The 16,812-nt window shown below is 35.2% G+C and overlaps 1 protein-coding gene across 2 annotated transcripts; it reads right to left on the reverse strand.

Annotated features, from left to right (window-relative positions):
* Positions 1 to 247: 247 nt before the first annotated feature.
* LOC128997152 (uncharacterized) lies at positions 248 to 16,142 on the reverse strand. Of its 2 annotated transcripts, none has more exons than XM_054422736.1 (4): positions 15,771 to 16,142; positions 4,480 to 4,636; positions 1,723 to 2,852; positions 248 to 644 (listed from the first exon to the last, which is right to left on the reverse strand). In XM_054422736.1, the coding sequence occupies exons 1-4, from the start codon at positions 15,946 to 15,948 to the stop codon at positions 376 to 378; spliced, it is 1,734 nt and encodes a 577-aa protein (XP_054278711.1). In that variant the 5' UTR covers positions 15,949 to 16,142; the 3' UTR covers positions 248 to 375. The 2 variants fall into 2 exon arrangements, with proteins under 2 accessions (XP_054278711.1, XP_054278712.1); XM_054422737.1 differs by lacking the exon at positions 15,771 to 16,142 and adding an exon at positions 15,494 to 15,624.
* Between the last annotated feature and the right edge of the window lie 670 nt (positions 16,143 to 16,812).

Genomic DNA, 16,812 nt, shown 5'->3' on the forward strand with positions numbered 1-16,812 from the left:
TTTTTGTTGCAACAATTTATCAAGTACGTATTCAATTTCCTCACACTGGTCAATAATAAACAATTTAAATATTTAGATAAAAAATGTTATTCCACTGTAATTGATGATTCCTTTCCAAGTACTGTAAAAGTAAAGACCTTAAGAATACCCTCCTTCATATTCACAAAGTAAAATCCAAAACACAATAATTGCCTGCCATTTCATCAAACATTTAATTCTAAAAACAAAAATGGTCACAAAAGATAACTTCTATAAGAAGAAAACAAATATATTTACATTGAGATCACATAAGGGGAGGGCATAATGTAGAAACAACCGGGCTTCAAGCAAATAAATTATTTACAATCTACAGTAGTTTTCGGTTGCTGAACTTATTTACAACATGATGTTTAACTGTTTTCGTTTCAAGTCGATCTCTGCTTTCAACAAAGTCATCTTCAAGTCATGCTCTTTCTTCATGTATTCCATTGTTTTCTTGTGTTGCTCTTCGAGCATTTTCCTCTGGTAAGCGACAAGTTCCAGCTTGGCTTCACTCAGTTTGTTCCACATGTTCTGATTGTTGGGAGATTCTTCTGGGTAGTCCATCGTATGAGCGTATTCTCCAAACTGTACCATTTCAGGTTCTGGATGCCAGGACATGTCTTCTGTAAATCAATATAAATATGATAAAATGCCTAATGTGACATACAAGATGTTGAATGCCAAATAACTGTATTCATATTTTCCAATAAATGGGGAGAGGTCTATCAAACTGTTGCGAGAAAAATAAAACATTTCCTACTGGTAGCTGTTTTTTTTTTTTTTGTTTTTTTTTTTGTAAGCCATTGACGATGACTTATAAATGTAGCTCATCACTGCATTTTGCTGTAAGATAGTCATATGACCTCCACCGATATATTCCTGGGGTAGTTGAATATTTTAAAAACTAATAAATGTATAGAGCTACAAAACTTTACAAAGTTACTGGGCATAAAAATAATTTTAAAATTTTACTAACTATTAATTGGTACGCTACCTCTTCAGGAGGACGGCCTGCTAAGAATCAGAAGAAACTCTTCAATAGCATAGGTTGATGTGCACGTCAAATTAAAGGGGTTTATGAGTAGAATACAATGACGCAGACCCAAACAAATTACAGCCATTTAAAGATTTCTTATACTGTACTTCATAATTTTGCCATATAACAACTTGGTACAACCTTTGAACTGGTACCATTTTCCGTTTGAGTTTAGATTTGTGGCATTGTTAAAAACTATTTAAAACCTTCTATTTGATTTGTCTAACAACCTATGCTTAGAAATTTTATTCTGACTCCTAGTGGGCTGTCCCCTTGAGTGGTAGCGTATGACTGAATAATGTGTTAAAATTATTTTTATGGCCAAAGACTTTGTTCCAAGTTTTTCATAGTTCTATATTTATTAGTTTTTAAAATATTTAACCGTCCCAGGACTTTTTTGTCACTCTGTATATAAAAACTAAGTTGGATTATCAAGAGTTACCTATGTCGATAAAATTTGAAGATTAAACCACCTAATAAGTGGATAAAAAGTCCAAAACAATCCAAAATGTACACTAGACAATGTGCTGTACATTAAAACTGATAAACGTATGTCCTGGCAACTTGATAGGTTCTAGTCTAAAGCAGTTATCAAATTTGAAAATACTACGTATATAACACTGTCGCTGGAAAAAATGTAAATAAAAAAATAAAACTTGACTCACCAATATTTTCTTGCTTAATATCATTCCATGTTTCCTCTATTTCATAATCATTTGTCTGGGAGTCCGGTTGGATTTTATCATTGGCCGTTTGTTTGTTGGCGGTTTTCGACCCCGGTCTGTTCCAAGAGTATGCCCTTGAGTAACTCTGATGACTTATCTTCTTGGTCAAAGGTTCCTCGAGTGAGTTTCTCAAGAAAGACGTCTCATGTTTTTCCGCACATTTCTCAACCGTATTCCTCCTTACGAGCCCCACAGAATGGATAATGTCTAGATTGTTGTCTTTATTTTCACTTGCAGGGGCAGACACAACATTCTGCTTGTTTAGATTATCCACTGATTTAATTTTGAGAAGTGGTGTTTTCAACTCATTCTGTTCAGGCACAGATACAGAGCTTGAAGATGACGCTTCAGCCTTAAGAAACGACTGAATGTCCGGCAATTGTTCTGGTGAAAATATAATCGGATTTTTCCCTTTCAGCTTGATTACTTTGAACGGTCGATGAGCTTCGCTGATTTTTTCTGGGGACCCCTTACTGGATAAGGTAATTATACTGTCATGAACATGTGTGGAAGAGTTTTTATCGGTTATTTTATCTAGCCTAACCATGTTGGGATTTACCGTCGCTACATGCCTTGTAGTATTGTCTTGATGGAGTACAGTTTTTGCTCCTGATGATCTTTTAGTATCATTCTTAGCATTATCTACAGAGGCTTTCTGTGGGGTTAGTAGAGGAGGTTTTTTGTCTTCCACTGACACATCTGATTCTTGCAGTATTTGTTGCGCTTGCTTTAGCTTTTTAGCTATGAAAGAATTTTGCATTTTCGATGTGACCTTTCTTATCCTCCCTGACCCCCTAAAACGAGGAACAGTTGGAGCTATGGCTGCCCCAGAGCGTATTGCCGTAGGTTTTACTTTAGGAGGCGGTTTTTCTTTCATGATTTCTAATGCACTATCAGGGTCATCTAATGTCTCGTAGATGTATTCATCTTCTGATATTTCTGTAGACTTGCATGTGCTTACAACTTCATCCTTATCATTTACTATCAGCATATCATCGTCAGAAGCATTATGTTTCGAATTCTCTGAACTTGATGTCGGGCCAATCTTCTTCCGTGGCCTAGGAGGTTTTCTGGAAACAATAGACAATGGGTCAGACTTGAACAGAGTCTGTTGCAAAAACCAATATAAAGTGTGATCTTTAAATGTCTAGTGTACCCATTCTATTTTTTATATATTCTAATACATTCATTAAACATTATTGTTGACTAAGACAGAAAGCTAAATTTTGACTGCATTCACAATTTTAGCCCCTACATTAGATCAAGGCCCCCCTAAAAAAAACAGGCCATGCTTCAGGATCCATGACGTCACACTAGTGGATAGATTTCAATGATAAATTCAGTGCCATTGCCATTCCTATATGTTTTAGGTAAATAAACAAGCTGGCTGTTTGTAAGATTTTAATGGTAAGAGTTTAGTACAACTATCCACCACTGTGACGTAGTGTTGCGCTGCCCGTGCTGCAGCATGGCCTGTTTTTCTAGTGGGGCCTTGATTAGATGACATTAGATTAATACCCCCGCCGCAGCAAACCTGCAGACTAAGCGAATTTCCATTTGCCCTATTGGATTTACACTAAAATGTCTCCTTAAACATATCACATTTATTCCCTTTAAATAGCATTAGTTTAACGACTACTTAGGTTTGCTGCAACAGGGAGGGTAAAAAGTTAGTTTTTTTTGTAAAATGTTAATAGTTTAGTATGAAATGAATGCATTTTCCAAATTTGGGCAAAATATGTTAATAAACAAGCAAACTACAACAGTTTACTTATTCTCCATAAGAATAACATAGGAATTTTAATTAACAATTTTTTGGAATTTTCTCCGTAACCATTAGACGCATTATAACGCTTCAATATACTAAATTATTTGTTTTTTTAAGCTCTACAAAATAGTTTGGAAAGAAATTGCAAAATTTTATGTTTTTTGGGTCAAAAATTGGAAAAACCCATTTTTACCCCATAAAAGCCCCCATAAACCCCCGTTCCCATGGTCCGATCATGCTGGTTCGCGAACTCGTTCGAATAAACGTAGGTTTACACGTTTGTACCAAATTTCATCAAAATCGGATCATTTTTGCTCGAGTTATCGCGCTAACGGACACATATATATATAAATATATATATATATAAATATATATATATATATGAATTTGAACGGATGGTGTTTTTGGTCTCTAGGGACCTCAAAACGAAAAAAAAAATCGGTCCCGGGTCCAGGTCTTACCATGAGTACTACGGTAATAGCTTATTCCCTATATGGGAAATTCGCTAAAATGAACACAGAATTGTTGTTTGTTGTTGAAGTATGATTTCATATCTTGCCATTCTACTTTGATTATTTTCTAAAACTTGTTTTGAAAATAAAATCTTATAAATTTCTGATTTTTCCTCATCAGAAATACACAGGACTGACTTTGGGCATTAACAAATCTGTTTAAATAATAAGTCTTGACTCTAAAATGTGGTGATAACAGATTTTGAATACAAATAATAAATCTAGGGCATATATTCTTTTTCAAAAATACAAATAGGCGTAACTTAATTTTGATAGTTATTGCTATCAGTTCTTCTGTAAGTTACGAGGAGCCTTGTTTAGCCTGGTAGTGAATGTGTTAGATTATAAAAATTAGCAAGTCCAAATTGTAAATTCAATAAATTACATCTTCACAACAAATTACTACTATTTACTTACATTCTACGCATTGGTGTTTGTGCTGGGGTTAATAAAAATGACATTTTCGGGAAGAGAGCCCATGGTCTGCGCTGTCCTTGTATTATTTCAGGGAATCGCTTTTTTTCTTTAGCATAACGCTTCCGAAGTGACTTCCATCTCAGGTGACACAGCTCAGCTAGAAAAATAACAAATCTGAATAGATTTTTTAAAGTATTTACCCAATAATAGGGGCATTTTTATGATGACACAAGTTACTATGTCCACAGGGATACTTGATTTCATACTTTAAATGTATAGTAATTTGTAAAAAAAATATTAAATAATCTATACATAAAATAGGATGAAGAGAGAATAGATTAGGATAAAAAATTATGGTAGGAAAGTTAACTGGGGGTGTCCAGACTTAATCTTTCTTGCTCATCTTAAATTAAAATGGCTGCTATTTTTATTAGGGATGCGATATTGACCTCTGGTTTGTGCCATTCAATTTCTCTTAATAAACACTTTAAAATGAGGGGTCATATGATAGGTGTTTACGTTTGAAATTTTGGGGATTAGGTCAAAGTTGTAACTTTGATGAAAAAGTGCAATTTCTTATGTTGTAAATATGTGCCGAGTTTGGTTTTCCTACTGCAACGCGTTAAAAAGTTAACTGGGGGGGTTCCAGACTTTTGCCTAACCCTGTATAATGTGACAGGGTTTTTTTATTTCACGATTCTGAATCAACCACTTGACGGATTTTCATGATTTTTGTGTTGAAAGAAAGATAATTTTGAGAACTAGGGATGTTGAATCCATCATTTTAGTTTAGGGTTCCAGTTTTTTAGAAAATAAGTTTAAAATTTGAAAAAGTCTAGCAGCCGACGCTTATATTCTACACTAGCTTTTGTTATAATACCATTTGCTTAACGTAACAGCTGTAAACATTAAGCTTGTGTGACTCAAATTCAGCATTTGAATAATAATGACATGCATAGGGTTGACTGATTTATATTATGTGTAATGCTATACTCATTGATACGTTCATTTATTTGGTAAGAGAATGACATACTATTTAAATACAGGCTACATGGTAAAATGCTAAGATGTTCTAATTTATTTTTTAGAGCAGTCTTTAAAATTTTAAGTTTATTTAGTGCAATCATTGACTATTGAATAGTCAAAGGTGCAATATAATTTGTTTAAACTAACAGCTGTATATATTTTTTTAACAAGTATTTATTACTAGAGTCTAAACCTTCGCTAAATCATCACGATGTTGTCCCCTGGCACTGCGGAGTGGGGGAAGCAAAGCATTCTATTGGCTGAGGGAACACCATTACCGCAACGATACGGATTATAGCCACCGGCCTCGGTGGTCTAATGGATAACGTGCCGGGCTGAGGATCTGAAGGTACCAGGTTCGAATCCTCTCGGTGGCACTAACTTTTTGTCTAAGATTTTGCATTATCAGCAAGTTTGGTTAGTTTGGTTAGGTTATGACAGTTTAATTTGTTAATTGAAACATTATAAAATTCAATTTGAGCTATTATAATTTTAGAACTATTTTTTCTATTAGTAAACCTTGTTCGATTTTTCATTATCAGCAAGTTTGGTTGGTTTGTTTAGGTTATGACAGTTTAATTTCATAATTAATAAATTCTAAAATTGAATTCAAGGCATTTATAATTTTATTTTATGAACAGAACTATTTTTTCGATTAGTAAACCTTCATTCGATTATTATTTTATATATTTTTTTTATATAATCAGCATGTTTGGTTGGTTAGGTTAATTTATGACAGTTTAATTTTATAAATATTCATTTTTTAACTTATTGAAAAACTGCAGCATAGGTATATGATATGCATGTAAAACAACGCGGGCTTGTTTGGACGCCGTCTAGAGGGGAGGTGGAGGGAGAATCATTTCCCCCACTCCGCAGCGCCAGGGGACAACATCATGATGATTTAGCGAAGGTTTAGACTCCAGTGTATTTATTTACAATCTATTCTATACTAGAACAATAAGTAAATTTCATGACCATTTTAACATGGGTTAGATACACTCCATCAAGTGCACTAACATACAAAAAATAAAAATATTTTATAGAACTATCAGGTTAGTTTATTATTCTGTGATTTTGCCATTGATTAAACTACTAGCTGGTTGAATATAAAAATATTCTATAGAACTATCAGGTTAGTTTATTATTCTGTAATTTTGCCATTGATTATAGGAAATAAGTAAGATTCTATAACCACTGATGTATACAAATTGAGGCTCTGCCCCCGAGTCTTCAAAGGAAAGGTTAAGTAAATTAATTTTCTATTCGACTTTTTGGAGAAAGAACAGGAAAATAACAATGTATACATATGTTTTAATTCATTTTGGCAGCTTTTTGTTTACAATAAATGTTTAATTGGTTAAACTTTGCTTGGATTAGAAATGGAAATAGGCCCTATTTACATAACATCAGTTTTAGTTGACTACTCAATTCCCGTATATAGAACGGACCAACAGCTTGTAAGCTTGTGAAAATATTTTAGCGAATTAGGAAATAAGCTTTTACCTTGACCCAGGGCCGATATACTTTTTATTTTTGAGGTCCCCAGAGGCCAATAGCCAATAATACCATCAGTTCAAATTCATATAGCCTATATATAAATATGTCCGTTGGCACTATAACTCAGGATTGGCTCGTTATATTGCAGGGTACTGACATTTAGCTGCACAAACATGTGAAATGAAATGAAAATCATTTATTTACACAGGCAAAGTTAGGGCCACATGGCCCTTTCTTACACTTAACCTGTACTTTAAAACATAATATAAATATTTTAACATAATCAGCTTATACAATAAAACAAAACAGAAATCATAGATACAGAAACTTTTATCAAAAATCAGTAAATTTTAAAAATACTTACACCCACACACTCGCTCACACATACATACAAGTCAGCGACCGCCATGCGCACAGGCCCCTACGACAAACCTACCATGGCCATACGTTCAAAATAGAGATTTTTTAGTGCTGCCACAAACCGGGAACGACTATCGAGGGATTTAATAGCTAAAGGAAGATCGTTCAAAAGACGGCAAGCAGTTACAATAAACGCTCTGTCGTAAACTGCGGTCCTATGGTGAGGCATACGCAAAGTTAATGATGCATGGCGTGAGTATCTGACACTTTCTTCAGCTACAAACCTAAAATCATCTACAAAATATTTTGGAAAATTGTTTTTTAATATTGAATAGGTTAGCGAAAGAATTTTGATTGATCTCAGGTCACATAGCTTTAATAACTTAGAATGAATGTAGAAAGGTGTGATGCGCTCACTGCGTCTTAGATCATAAATGAATCTTAGGCAGTAGTTCTGAGCGCGTTGGAGAGCATCAGCGAGGTTTACAGTCATGTCATTGATCACAGAGCTGCAGTAAGTGAAGTGGGGAAAAACAAGAGATTTAACCAGGTGTAACTTTATGTGCAAAGGCAAGAAATTCTGTAACTTTATAAGTGAGTGGATTGATGCAAACACCTTTTTACGGATGTCTACTACCGCATCGCCCCAAGTAAGTGTCGAGTTGATAGTAAGCCCTAAGTTTTTGACCTTGTCATTGTAAAGCAAATCTGTTCCATTTATAGTTATTGGATTCGTCGTCAGAAAGTCAATAGAGTTCCGTAAACGTGGATGACAAATTATGATCGGTTTAGTTTTTTCGTGTTTAAGTTTGAGTCCGTGTTTATTAGTCCAAGTAATGATTTTCTCAATATCTTCGTTCACTCTCAGAACACTTTCGTTGATCTGTTTGGGTGAAAAATGTGTATAAATCTGTAAGTCGTCAGCATACATGTGGTATTTACAGTGTGTGAGGACTGAGCTCAAGTCATTTATGTATAGTACGAACAACAGAGGACCAAGGATGGACCCCTGAGGTACACCACTAGTAACTGTCTCCCAGTCAGATCGTAAGTCATCAACCTCAACACACTGCCGCCTGTCTGACAGATAGGATCCCAGCCAGTCCAATACACCATTTGAAAACCCTATGGCCCTTAGCTTTTCCAAAAGGAGCTTATGATTTACACAGTCAAAGGCTTTAGAAAAATCAAATAGGGTAAGAATCGTACCCTGCCGATGTTCCATTGCTAGTCTAATGTCGTCCGTCACACGTAAGAGTGCTGTTTCTGTACTGTGAGCTGCTCGAAAGCCAGACTGTGAGTTGCATAAGATATTGTTTTCAGTCAGAAACTCAGTGATTTGGCAGTGCACGATTCTTTCAAGGCCTTTAGATAATGCGGGCAATATACTGATCGGCCTGAAATCCTGGCAAGAAGCAGGTGCTGGAATCTTATTTAAGGGACGAATTAGGGCAGACTTCCAAGAAATCGGGAATATGCTTTGCCTTAGAGATGTGTTGAAAATGCAGGTGATAGTGGGGAGTATAGCAAAGAGAATGTCCTTAATGAAGCGAATTGGAATCCCATCAGATCCAATAGCATTACTGCGAATACGTTGAATAGATTTCAGAACATCAGACTGCAGTACAGGTTTGAAAGTGAACTTGGGGTATCCTAATTCTTGTACAGGGGAGTTTCTTAACTCCGTTATATAACTTTCAACTTGTTGTTGATTGATGCTTTGACCAAAGGAAGAGAAGAAAGCGTTTAATTCATTGAGAGGAATATTGACTCTCTGTGCGTCAGGTTGTTTCCCAAGCCCAAGACTTTTTACGTTACGCCATAAAACTCTAGATGGTTGGTTATTGTTTTCAAAAAGCATTCGAATATGTAGTAATTTTGAATTCCGCAAAAGTTGTTTAACTCTATTTCGAAAATAACGATACTGTTCCATTTCTTCTTGATTCCGGGAACGTTTTGCTCTCCTGAAAAGACAGTCGCGCCTAGCCATCAAGCTACGTATTTCAGGGGTAATCCAAGGCACTGGTTGTTTTTTGGTCAAACGTTTTGAAACAATTGGAACATGTTTGTCAAACAGATTTATAATTTTGCTGTTTAGTTCATTTAACATTTCATCAAGAGATTGATTGAGAATTTTCTATTAAGTGCCATGGCGTTTTCTCTGACATAAACTCAACTTCATTCATATTCTTAAAATCCCTATATTTTATAAATTTAGTCTTGGGTTTAGGTGCCTTAACTGAATACACACAAAATATGAGATCATGCTTGGATACTGCTGGAACTGGAAGCTGCCCATGATGTACAATGTCTACAACATCTGATACTACTATTAAGTCAAGAAGAGTGTCAGACTCGGCTGCATGATGTGTAGGGTCAAGTGGGAGTATGTTAAAGTTACATGAGTCAAACAATGTAGTCAGTTGTCTGTATTCATAGTTTACATTGGTTGAAAGAAGGTTAATATTGAAGTCCCCCATGATCAAGACATGACTGTATCCAAACAAACAATTTAAGAGAGCGTTTTCAAAATCCAATAGATTACCTGCTCTAGGTGGACGATAACATACACATAACAACAAATTCTCAGCCCCAGATAGGCTAACTTCAATAATTAAAAATTCCGGTTTTGCCGAGTACTCAGAGTGTGAGCAATTTACCAGTTTAAATTTGATTCCCTCCCTGATATAAACTGCAACACCGCCACCCTGCTTGCCAGTTCTGTCATTGCGTTGCAGAATATAACCAGGGAGGTTCACTTCCTGTGATGGAATACTCGGCTTTAACCACGACTCAGAAACTGCGATTAAATCAAAATCTTTGTGTCTGAAAATCTCCCTCACCTCATCAATGTGTGCACGTAACGACTGAGCATTGATGTGCGCCGCCTTTAGATGCTTGGGGAAAGGAGATAAGGAGCGAGAGAGATAGTCGGCGGTAGACAGTGGGTGCTGAGGGAGGGGCGAGGGGGGAGTGATAAGCCGGCCGGCGTGACGAGCACTAGGAGGACGTGGACTCGCTATCCCGGGTCCACGGCAGGCACATCGCAGGCGCGCACACACACCCCGATCACTGACACATTCACACACACACACATACACTTACTAAAAGTAAAAACAGACAACATAGTTTAAATTACAGAATTTTTTACACGTGCAACAATTTTGGCTCCTAAAAACATTGGTGATGAAGTTGTTGAAATATTAAATTAGGTATCCAAAATGTGAGTAAATAGTGCAATATAATTAATATGTACATAACGAAAGAATATATGATTTTGCTTTAGTTTAACTAAACTTAATCGAACACTTATAAAAATAAAATATTTTTCATGTTTATTTAAACAGATAGTAAGACACAAAATAAATACTGAAATTAAAAATAATTATAATTATTTTTATTACACTGTGCATTTTCGGACCACCCCCATTCGAACACATATTTTCGGTTATGTGAAGTATCTTGGAGTCATTTTAGAGAGATCACTTCACCGGGGACCCCACCTTTATAGAGGTACTGAGAGAGGAGAGGGGTCACTTATGGCATGCAGTAGAAAATATTATTGAATAGAAATTTCATTTGAAATTTAATTATTGAATTAAATATTTCATGCAATATAAACGGAATGTAAATAGGCTATTGATTTTCTGTTAACTTTTAATGAAGAGGGCCACCTGTCAGTAGCGGATCCACAGAGGGGCTAAGAGATGGTCAAGGTCATCCACCCAGTGTATTTATCCCCACGTGCGATAGAAAAGGTTTTAGGTTGTATACAAACTGGGAAAAACCTTGACTTTCAAGGAATTCTGAACAAAAAACTGGGGGAAATTCAGGATTTTCGGAGCCATTACCGGATTTGAATTTCAGCCATTATTCACTACAGCAGAAGAGTGTGAGAGGATCAATATTTGATCCAAGCCGAGCTTGGCCTAGAAGTTCGTGCACAAAAACGAAGCTTTAACACTGTGAAGTGCGCAATAACGAAAAATTCACGCATTTGCTGTGATAGCGAAAGATTCTGCTTGGACCTTTCCGTGGTCGCGGAAGTCAATGATAATGTCTACAAATCGTGGGAGGTGCTCGGGATTTTGCCGTGATGACAGATGACGATGACGTTTCCATGATCATGGGAGACGATGTTCATGACCACACAACCGCAGAAGATATTCATGATTTTGCCACCGATGACAATGTTTCCGTGAACATATGGCCAGTGGCTTTTTTTACATTTTAAAAGGGAATGGTCTAAACTCTGGTCTTGCAGTAATCTAATTAGATAGTAATCTAACGTCGACCTTTTTGTTAAACTTAGATATCATCATTAATTCATAGCCCAATGACAAATGACATCTGGGTCTGGAGACAATCTCGCTTGGATTATATTTCTTAATTTATTATGTTTCATTTTATCGGCCGTATAACTTATGTGTGTGCGCGCAATGTGTTTGTTTATGTGCTTCTTCAAAAACTGTTAGGCCTAACCCTGACTAAGTTAATCTTACTTCCATGTGAACTAATCATCCTGAGAGTCAGGGGTGGCTCCAGGAATAATTTTTTGGGTAGGCCTGACAAGGATCAAGAAAGTTTGTTTGAGGGATGAGAGGTTTGCAAGTGCTTCCCAGCAAAAAGGGGGGCATTTAATAATCTAAATGCAAATTAATTAGTTTGAATGCTTTCCCTTTTAACTTATTTACATAACTTATAGCCTAAAAAAAATTCTTTATTTAAACTTATTCATAATTTTGAAATATCTACTAAAATTTTGGGTAGGCCCGTGCCTACCTTCTAGAGCTGCCCTGCTTAGAGTACGGTTCGCACCTGATGATGACCTTTTAGCAGGTTGAAACTAATTAACTTAGTAGTGGATTACAATTGGATTGCCAGAACCAGGTATTTAAACCAATATGATTGACACTATAGTAATTCTTAACCCTAGCAGTGGCCAAACGTCGTCTGGTGACGGTTTGACGTTGATGCTTAGAATGGCCAGCCGTCGTCTGGTGACGGTATGGGCCGAAATTATTTTAATGGTAAAAAACACTTATAATCAACTGAGATGAGAATAATATATATACCATTCTAAAGATCACATTCTGAATTTTCGTTTTATTACATAAACAAACCCTGTAGCAGGTATATAACAATGTCACGACGATTAGAAATCAAATGAATTCTTGGCGCGGCACGACTTTAGCAGCCGACCCTTGGGAACTGGCAAAACACGTCTTGTTTGGCATTACCCTGCTCGGGTAATTTTCGTCTTGGGATGTTGCGGGTGGTACCACTGGATAGCCATTGATTTTATTTTCATTGTGGTAGTGATATTTTAGAACTAAATATTGATTGGACAATCGGTACGATTTTATGAAAACAGCTGTTTTCATAATTTATAACAAATGGCCAACCATCGTCAGGTGACTGTATGGAAAATACAAATTACATACAGTGTAAGTTATTATTACTAGTCATATAATATGTCATTTTGAAGAGGAAGAAATGTAGCTTGTGATAGTGGCAGCCCTGCGCTCAGGGTAATTTCGGTTTCTCTCACTAAGACGACTAAAGTGTGTCACTACTGTCAAGATCTCATACACAAAGTGCCTTGTATTCGCCATTGCGTGTTGTTGCCGGTGAGTTTTCGCTCTCGTTTTATCCGCGATTGATTACTAAACTCGTTATTATTTCGTATTTTTTTAGAAATGTGTATATAACAGTAATCTTCATGTATTTTATTATTCATGAATATTTACTGAATAGTGTCAAATTGTGTTTATAAAAGGTTGTATTTTTCTTTTGGTTGTGTTTATCTTCTGGTTGTATTTTGAGGTTTCCCGTTTATTTATATTATTATGCCCCTAGCACGAAAAACAAAAATTTTTACCCAACATGTTATACATTTTTATGTAGGTACCGGTAATTGAATACACTAAATACACTACAAGATGTTTATGTTGGTTTGAAGTAAAAACATTTGGTACAAAAGTTTTATACTAAATACTAAGTATGATTTTTTTTCTCATAAAATCGCTAAACTACAAAAACATTATTTTATTTATAAATAAAAAATATTTTTACCATAAACTTTTATGACTTTTTTTTATTCCTTACTTCATTAGCTTTACAAACATGTATATATCATTATTAGCGAATTTCCCATATAGGGAATAAGCTATTACCGTAGTACTCATGGTAAGACCTGGACGCGGGACCGATTTTTTTTTTCGTTTTGAGGTCCCTAGACGCCAAAAACACCATCCGTTCAAATGCATATATATATATTTATATATATATGTGTCCGTTAGCACGATAACTCGAGCAAAAATGATCCGATTTTGATGAAATTTGGTATAAACGTGTAAACCTACGTTTATTTGAACGAGTTCGCGATCCAGCATGATCGGACCATGGGAACGGGGGTTTACGGGGGGTTTTATAGGGTAAAAATAGGTTTTTCCCATTTTTGACCCAAAAAACATAAAATTTAGCAATTTCTTTCCAAACCATTTTGTAGAGCTTAAAAAAACCAATAATTTAGTATATTGATGCGTTATTATGCGCCTAATGGTTACGGAGAAAATTCCAAAAAAATGTAAATTTAAAATTCCCATGTTATTCTTATGGATAATAAGTAAACTGTTGTAGTTTGCTTGTTTATGAACATATTTTGATCAAATTTGGAAAATGTTTTTATTTCTTACTAACTATTAACATTTTACAAAAAAAAACAGTTTTACCCTCCCTGATGCAGCAAACCTAAGTACTTGTTAAACTAATTCTATTGAAATCGGGAATATTTGTAAGTAGACATTTCAGTGTAAATCAAATCAGTCAAATGGAAATTCGCTTAGTCTGCAGGTTTGCTGCGGCGGGGGTATTAGATTAATGACAGTATACACATAATATATTATATCTATATAATTAATACACTACATTAAACTTTGTCGGTTGAACTTCTCCGCCATTTCTTAACCGATTTTATCCATTGACGTCTCATTGGAAAGAGCGTGTCACGTAGATTTGCAAACTGGCCTTACATTTTTTAAGAAGTCCCTTAGGCTCTGCCCCAGTGGCTTTTAAAGTTCCCATGTTATCCTTATGAAGAACGTAATTGTTTACATTTTGATCAGCTGTATAATTTAATTGCTATACACAAATTACACATAATATATTATATAACTTTTTAAAACACAAACTAAAACTGTACGGTTTTCAATTTTTTCGGTTCTCCGTTTGTTATTATATTTTGCCCCAAAAACTTATACATTGGCCACTTCTAGGGTTAACGTATGAACAATAAAGAATATTGTAGGGCCTATTGTATTGTATTATTAGACTTGTACCTAACCAAACCGCCGTAGCAGTGATACAATGATAAACTTACAATGATTTCATTTGACCAAAGATCAACAATATTGTTACAGGCTATGCCAAACAGTACATACAAGTAGCCTATAAAGTGTGAATGAGTCTTCTTGAAAATACTCTGGGCTTTAAAATGTTTGTAGAAATTTAAAACAATTGATATTAACTTAAATGTCCCGTGCAAACTAGCCTATAACTTATGCGATACAATATTTATTTCAAACACAAAATTCATATTGTACATCGTAGGTTCTCTGCGGAACTGTAACTTATTCATGTTTTAATGTTGGCCTATTTTAAATAACTTATGTTGATTACCGTACTTATTGTTGGTAACTTAATTACGTTAAGTTACATGAAAGAAAAATTTATAATTGTAATAACTTTAGGCCTCTCTAAATAATAATCCTCTTTCGTAAACTTATTTAAAACTAAAGCTAGTAGATTTAAGTTACACTTATTCAAAACATTTTAAAACCCTTGTCTGCTAGATTCATTGGGACTAAACAAATAATCTCTTCCATTCCCCAGATTTTTTAGGTTGTCTCATTCTCTGTTGTTCTCAAATACTAAATTAACATAATAGGTAGGCCTAGTGAATGAGGCTTAACTTAGGCTAAGATCTAGTTTATTTTGTCCCTATTTAGTTACATCTTTTGAAGCACATTAGTTTCAGTTGGCTTTTGGGATAGTCAATTTTAATTTAAGCAGGCCTAATCTAGCAATCTAGCATGCTTCAGTAAAACCAGCTAAAATTCACCATTACCAAATATTTATTCTGTATGTAACCTTAATTGGGCTATCTTCACATTTGCCAAAGGAGTTAGATTATTGGGAATATGATATTGAATTCTTTAATTTTAGCTAAAACTCTTGCTACAACACGGGAGTCACAGTCACAGTGCACATCGTCTAAGGTCGATAGACTAAAGAAAAGATGGGAACGACAGAACCCCCGTCACCAGCAAGAGTTTCGTATTTTACCATTATGTACAACCCGACAAATTCGGATGCTTACAGGCTACAAATTTAATCCTTCTTACCTGGTTCATTACAATTTTCAGCAACTTGCAGCCACGCTTTGTTTCTTTCGGCTAATACATAATAATTCGGGTCAGAAGTGTCATATAGCGAGGTGAACTTCTTGACTTCCGAAATCAACAGTACGTTTTTCTCTGGTGGAATACTGGGGGTAACATCTTTTGCATTGAAACGTTCCATTTAATCAGTTAATGAAATAAACTCAGATTAATGACGATAAGTTACTTGCTCACAGGGAAAGTTACGTGTGAAATAATTATTTCAAAGAATAGTCGAACAGGTAACACAGCCTATACCATAAGAAGCCTAGTTACACGAGTCCACTATGGTCATGGCCTGTACAGTGTACACGAGAATTAAAAAGGCGTTGACTGGCGTGGCGTTCTCCGTTCTCCCCTTTGAACGCAGCACTCAGTCGGCGATGGGCGTCACTTTGAGGCTCACGGTGGCAGTGGATTCCAGCTCGGGATCTGGGGATCAGTTTATTTTGTCAAGGGACAAAAGCTCGCCCGTTATGAACACTTCTGCGAATTGATGTCTCGAGGATTCGTTTTATTTCACAAATGAGCACCTCTAAACCAGATTTAAAAAAAACTGCATATTATTCTCAAATGTATTGTATTAATTTTATTTTTGCAACTCGTAAACCCGCTAATAACTACTTATATGTTTGGGAGTACTGATACGAACAAATTTAATTAGTCTATATAGGCCTATAAAGTGTTATATATCTAATAAATAGCAAATAAATGCAATTATACAAACTAAGATTAAAAAATAATAATTAAATTGCTTGAAGATTAGTTTCAAAGTATCCTCGAAAGTAATGTTAAAATATTGTACAATTATGTACTATCAGCTATTGTACGTTCATATATAAAACATTAACTTATATGTTTTTTTTGTATCATAGATAAAACATAAATCCCTGATGTTAAAAGTATTTTATTAATAAATAGCAAATAAATGCAATTATACAAACTAAGATTAAAAAATAATAATTAAATTGCTTGAAGATTAGTTTCAAAGTATCCTCGAAAGTAA

Source organism: Macrosteles quadrilineatus, unplaced genomic scaffold (assembly GCF_028750875.1).
Source record: "Macrosteles quadrilineatus isolate MER2022 unplaced genomic scaffold, UCM_ALF_1.0 Scaffold_6__1_contigs__length_79288215, whole genome shotgun sequence".
Lineage (NCBI taxonomy): Eukaryota > Metazoa > Arthropoda > Insecta > Hemiptera > Cicadellidae > Macrosteles > Macrosteles quadrilineatus.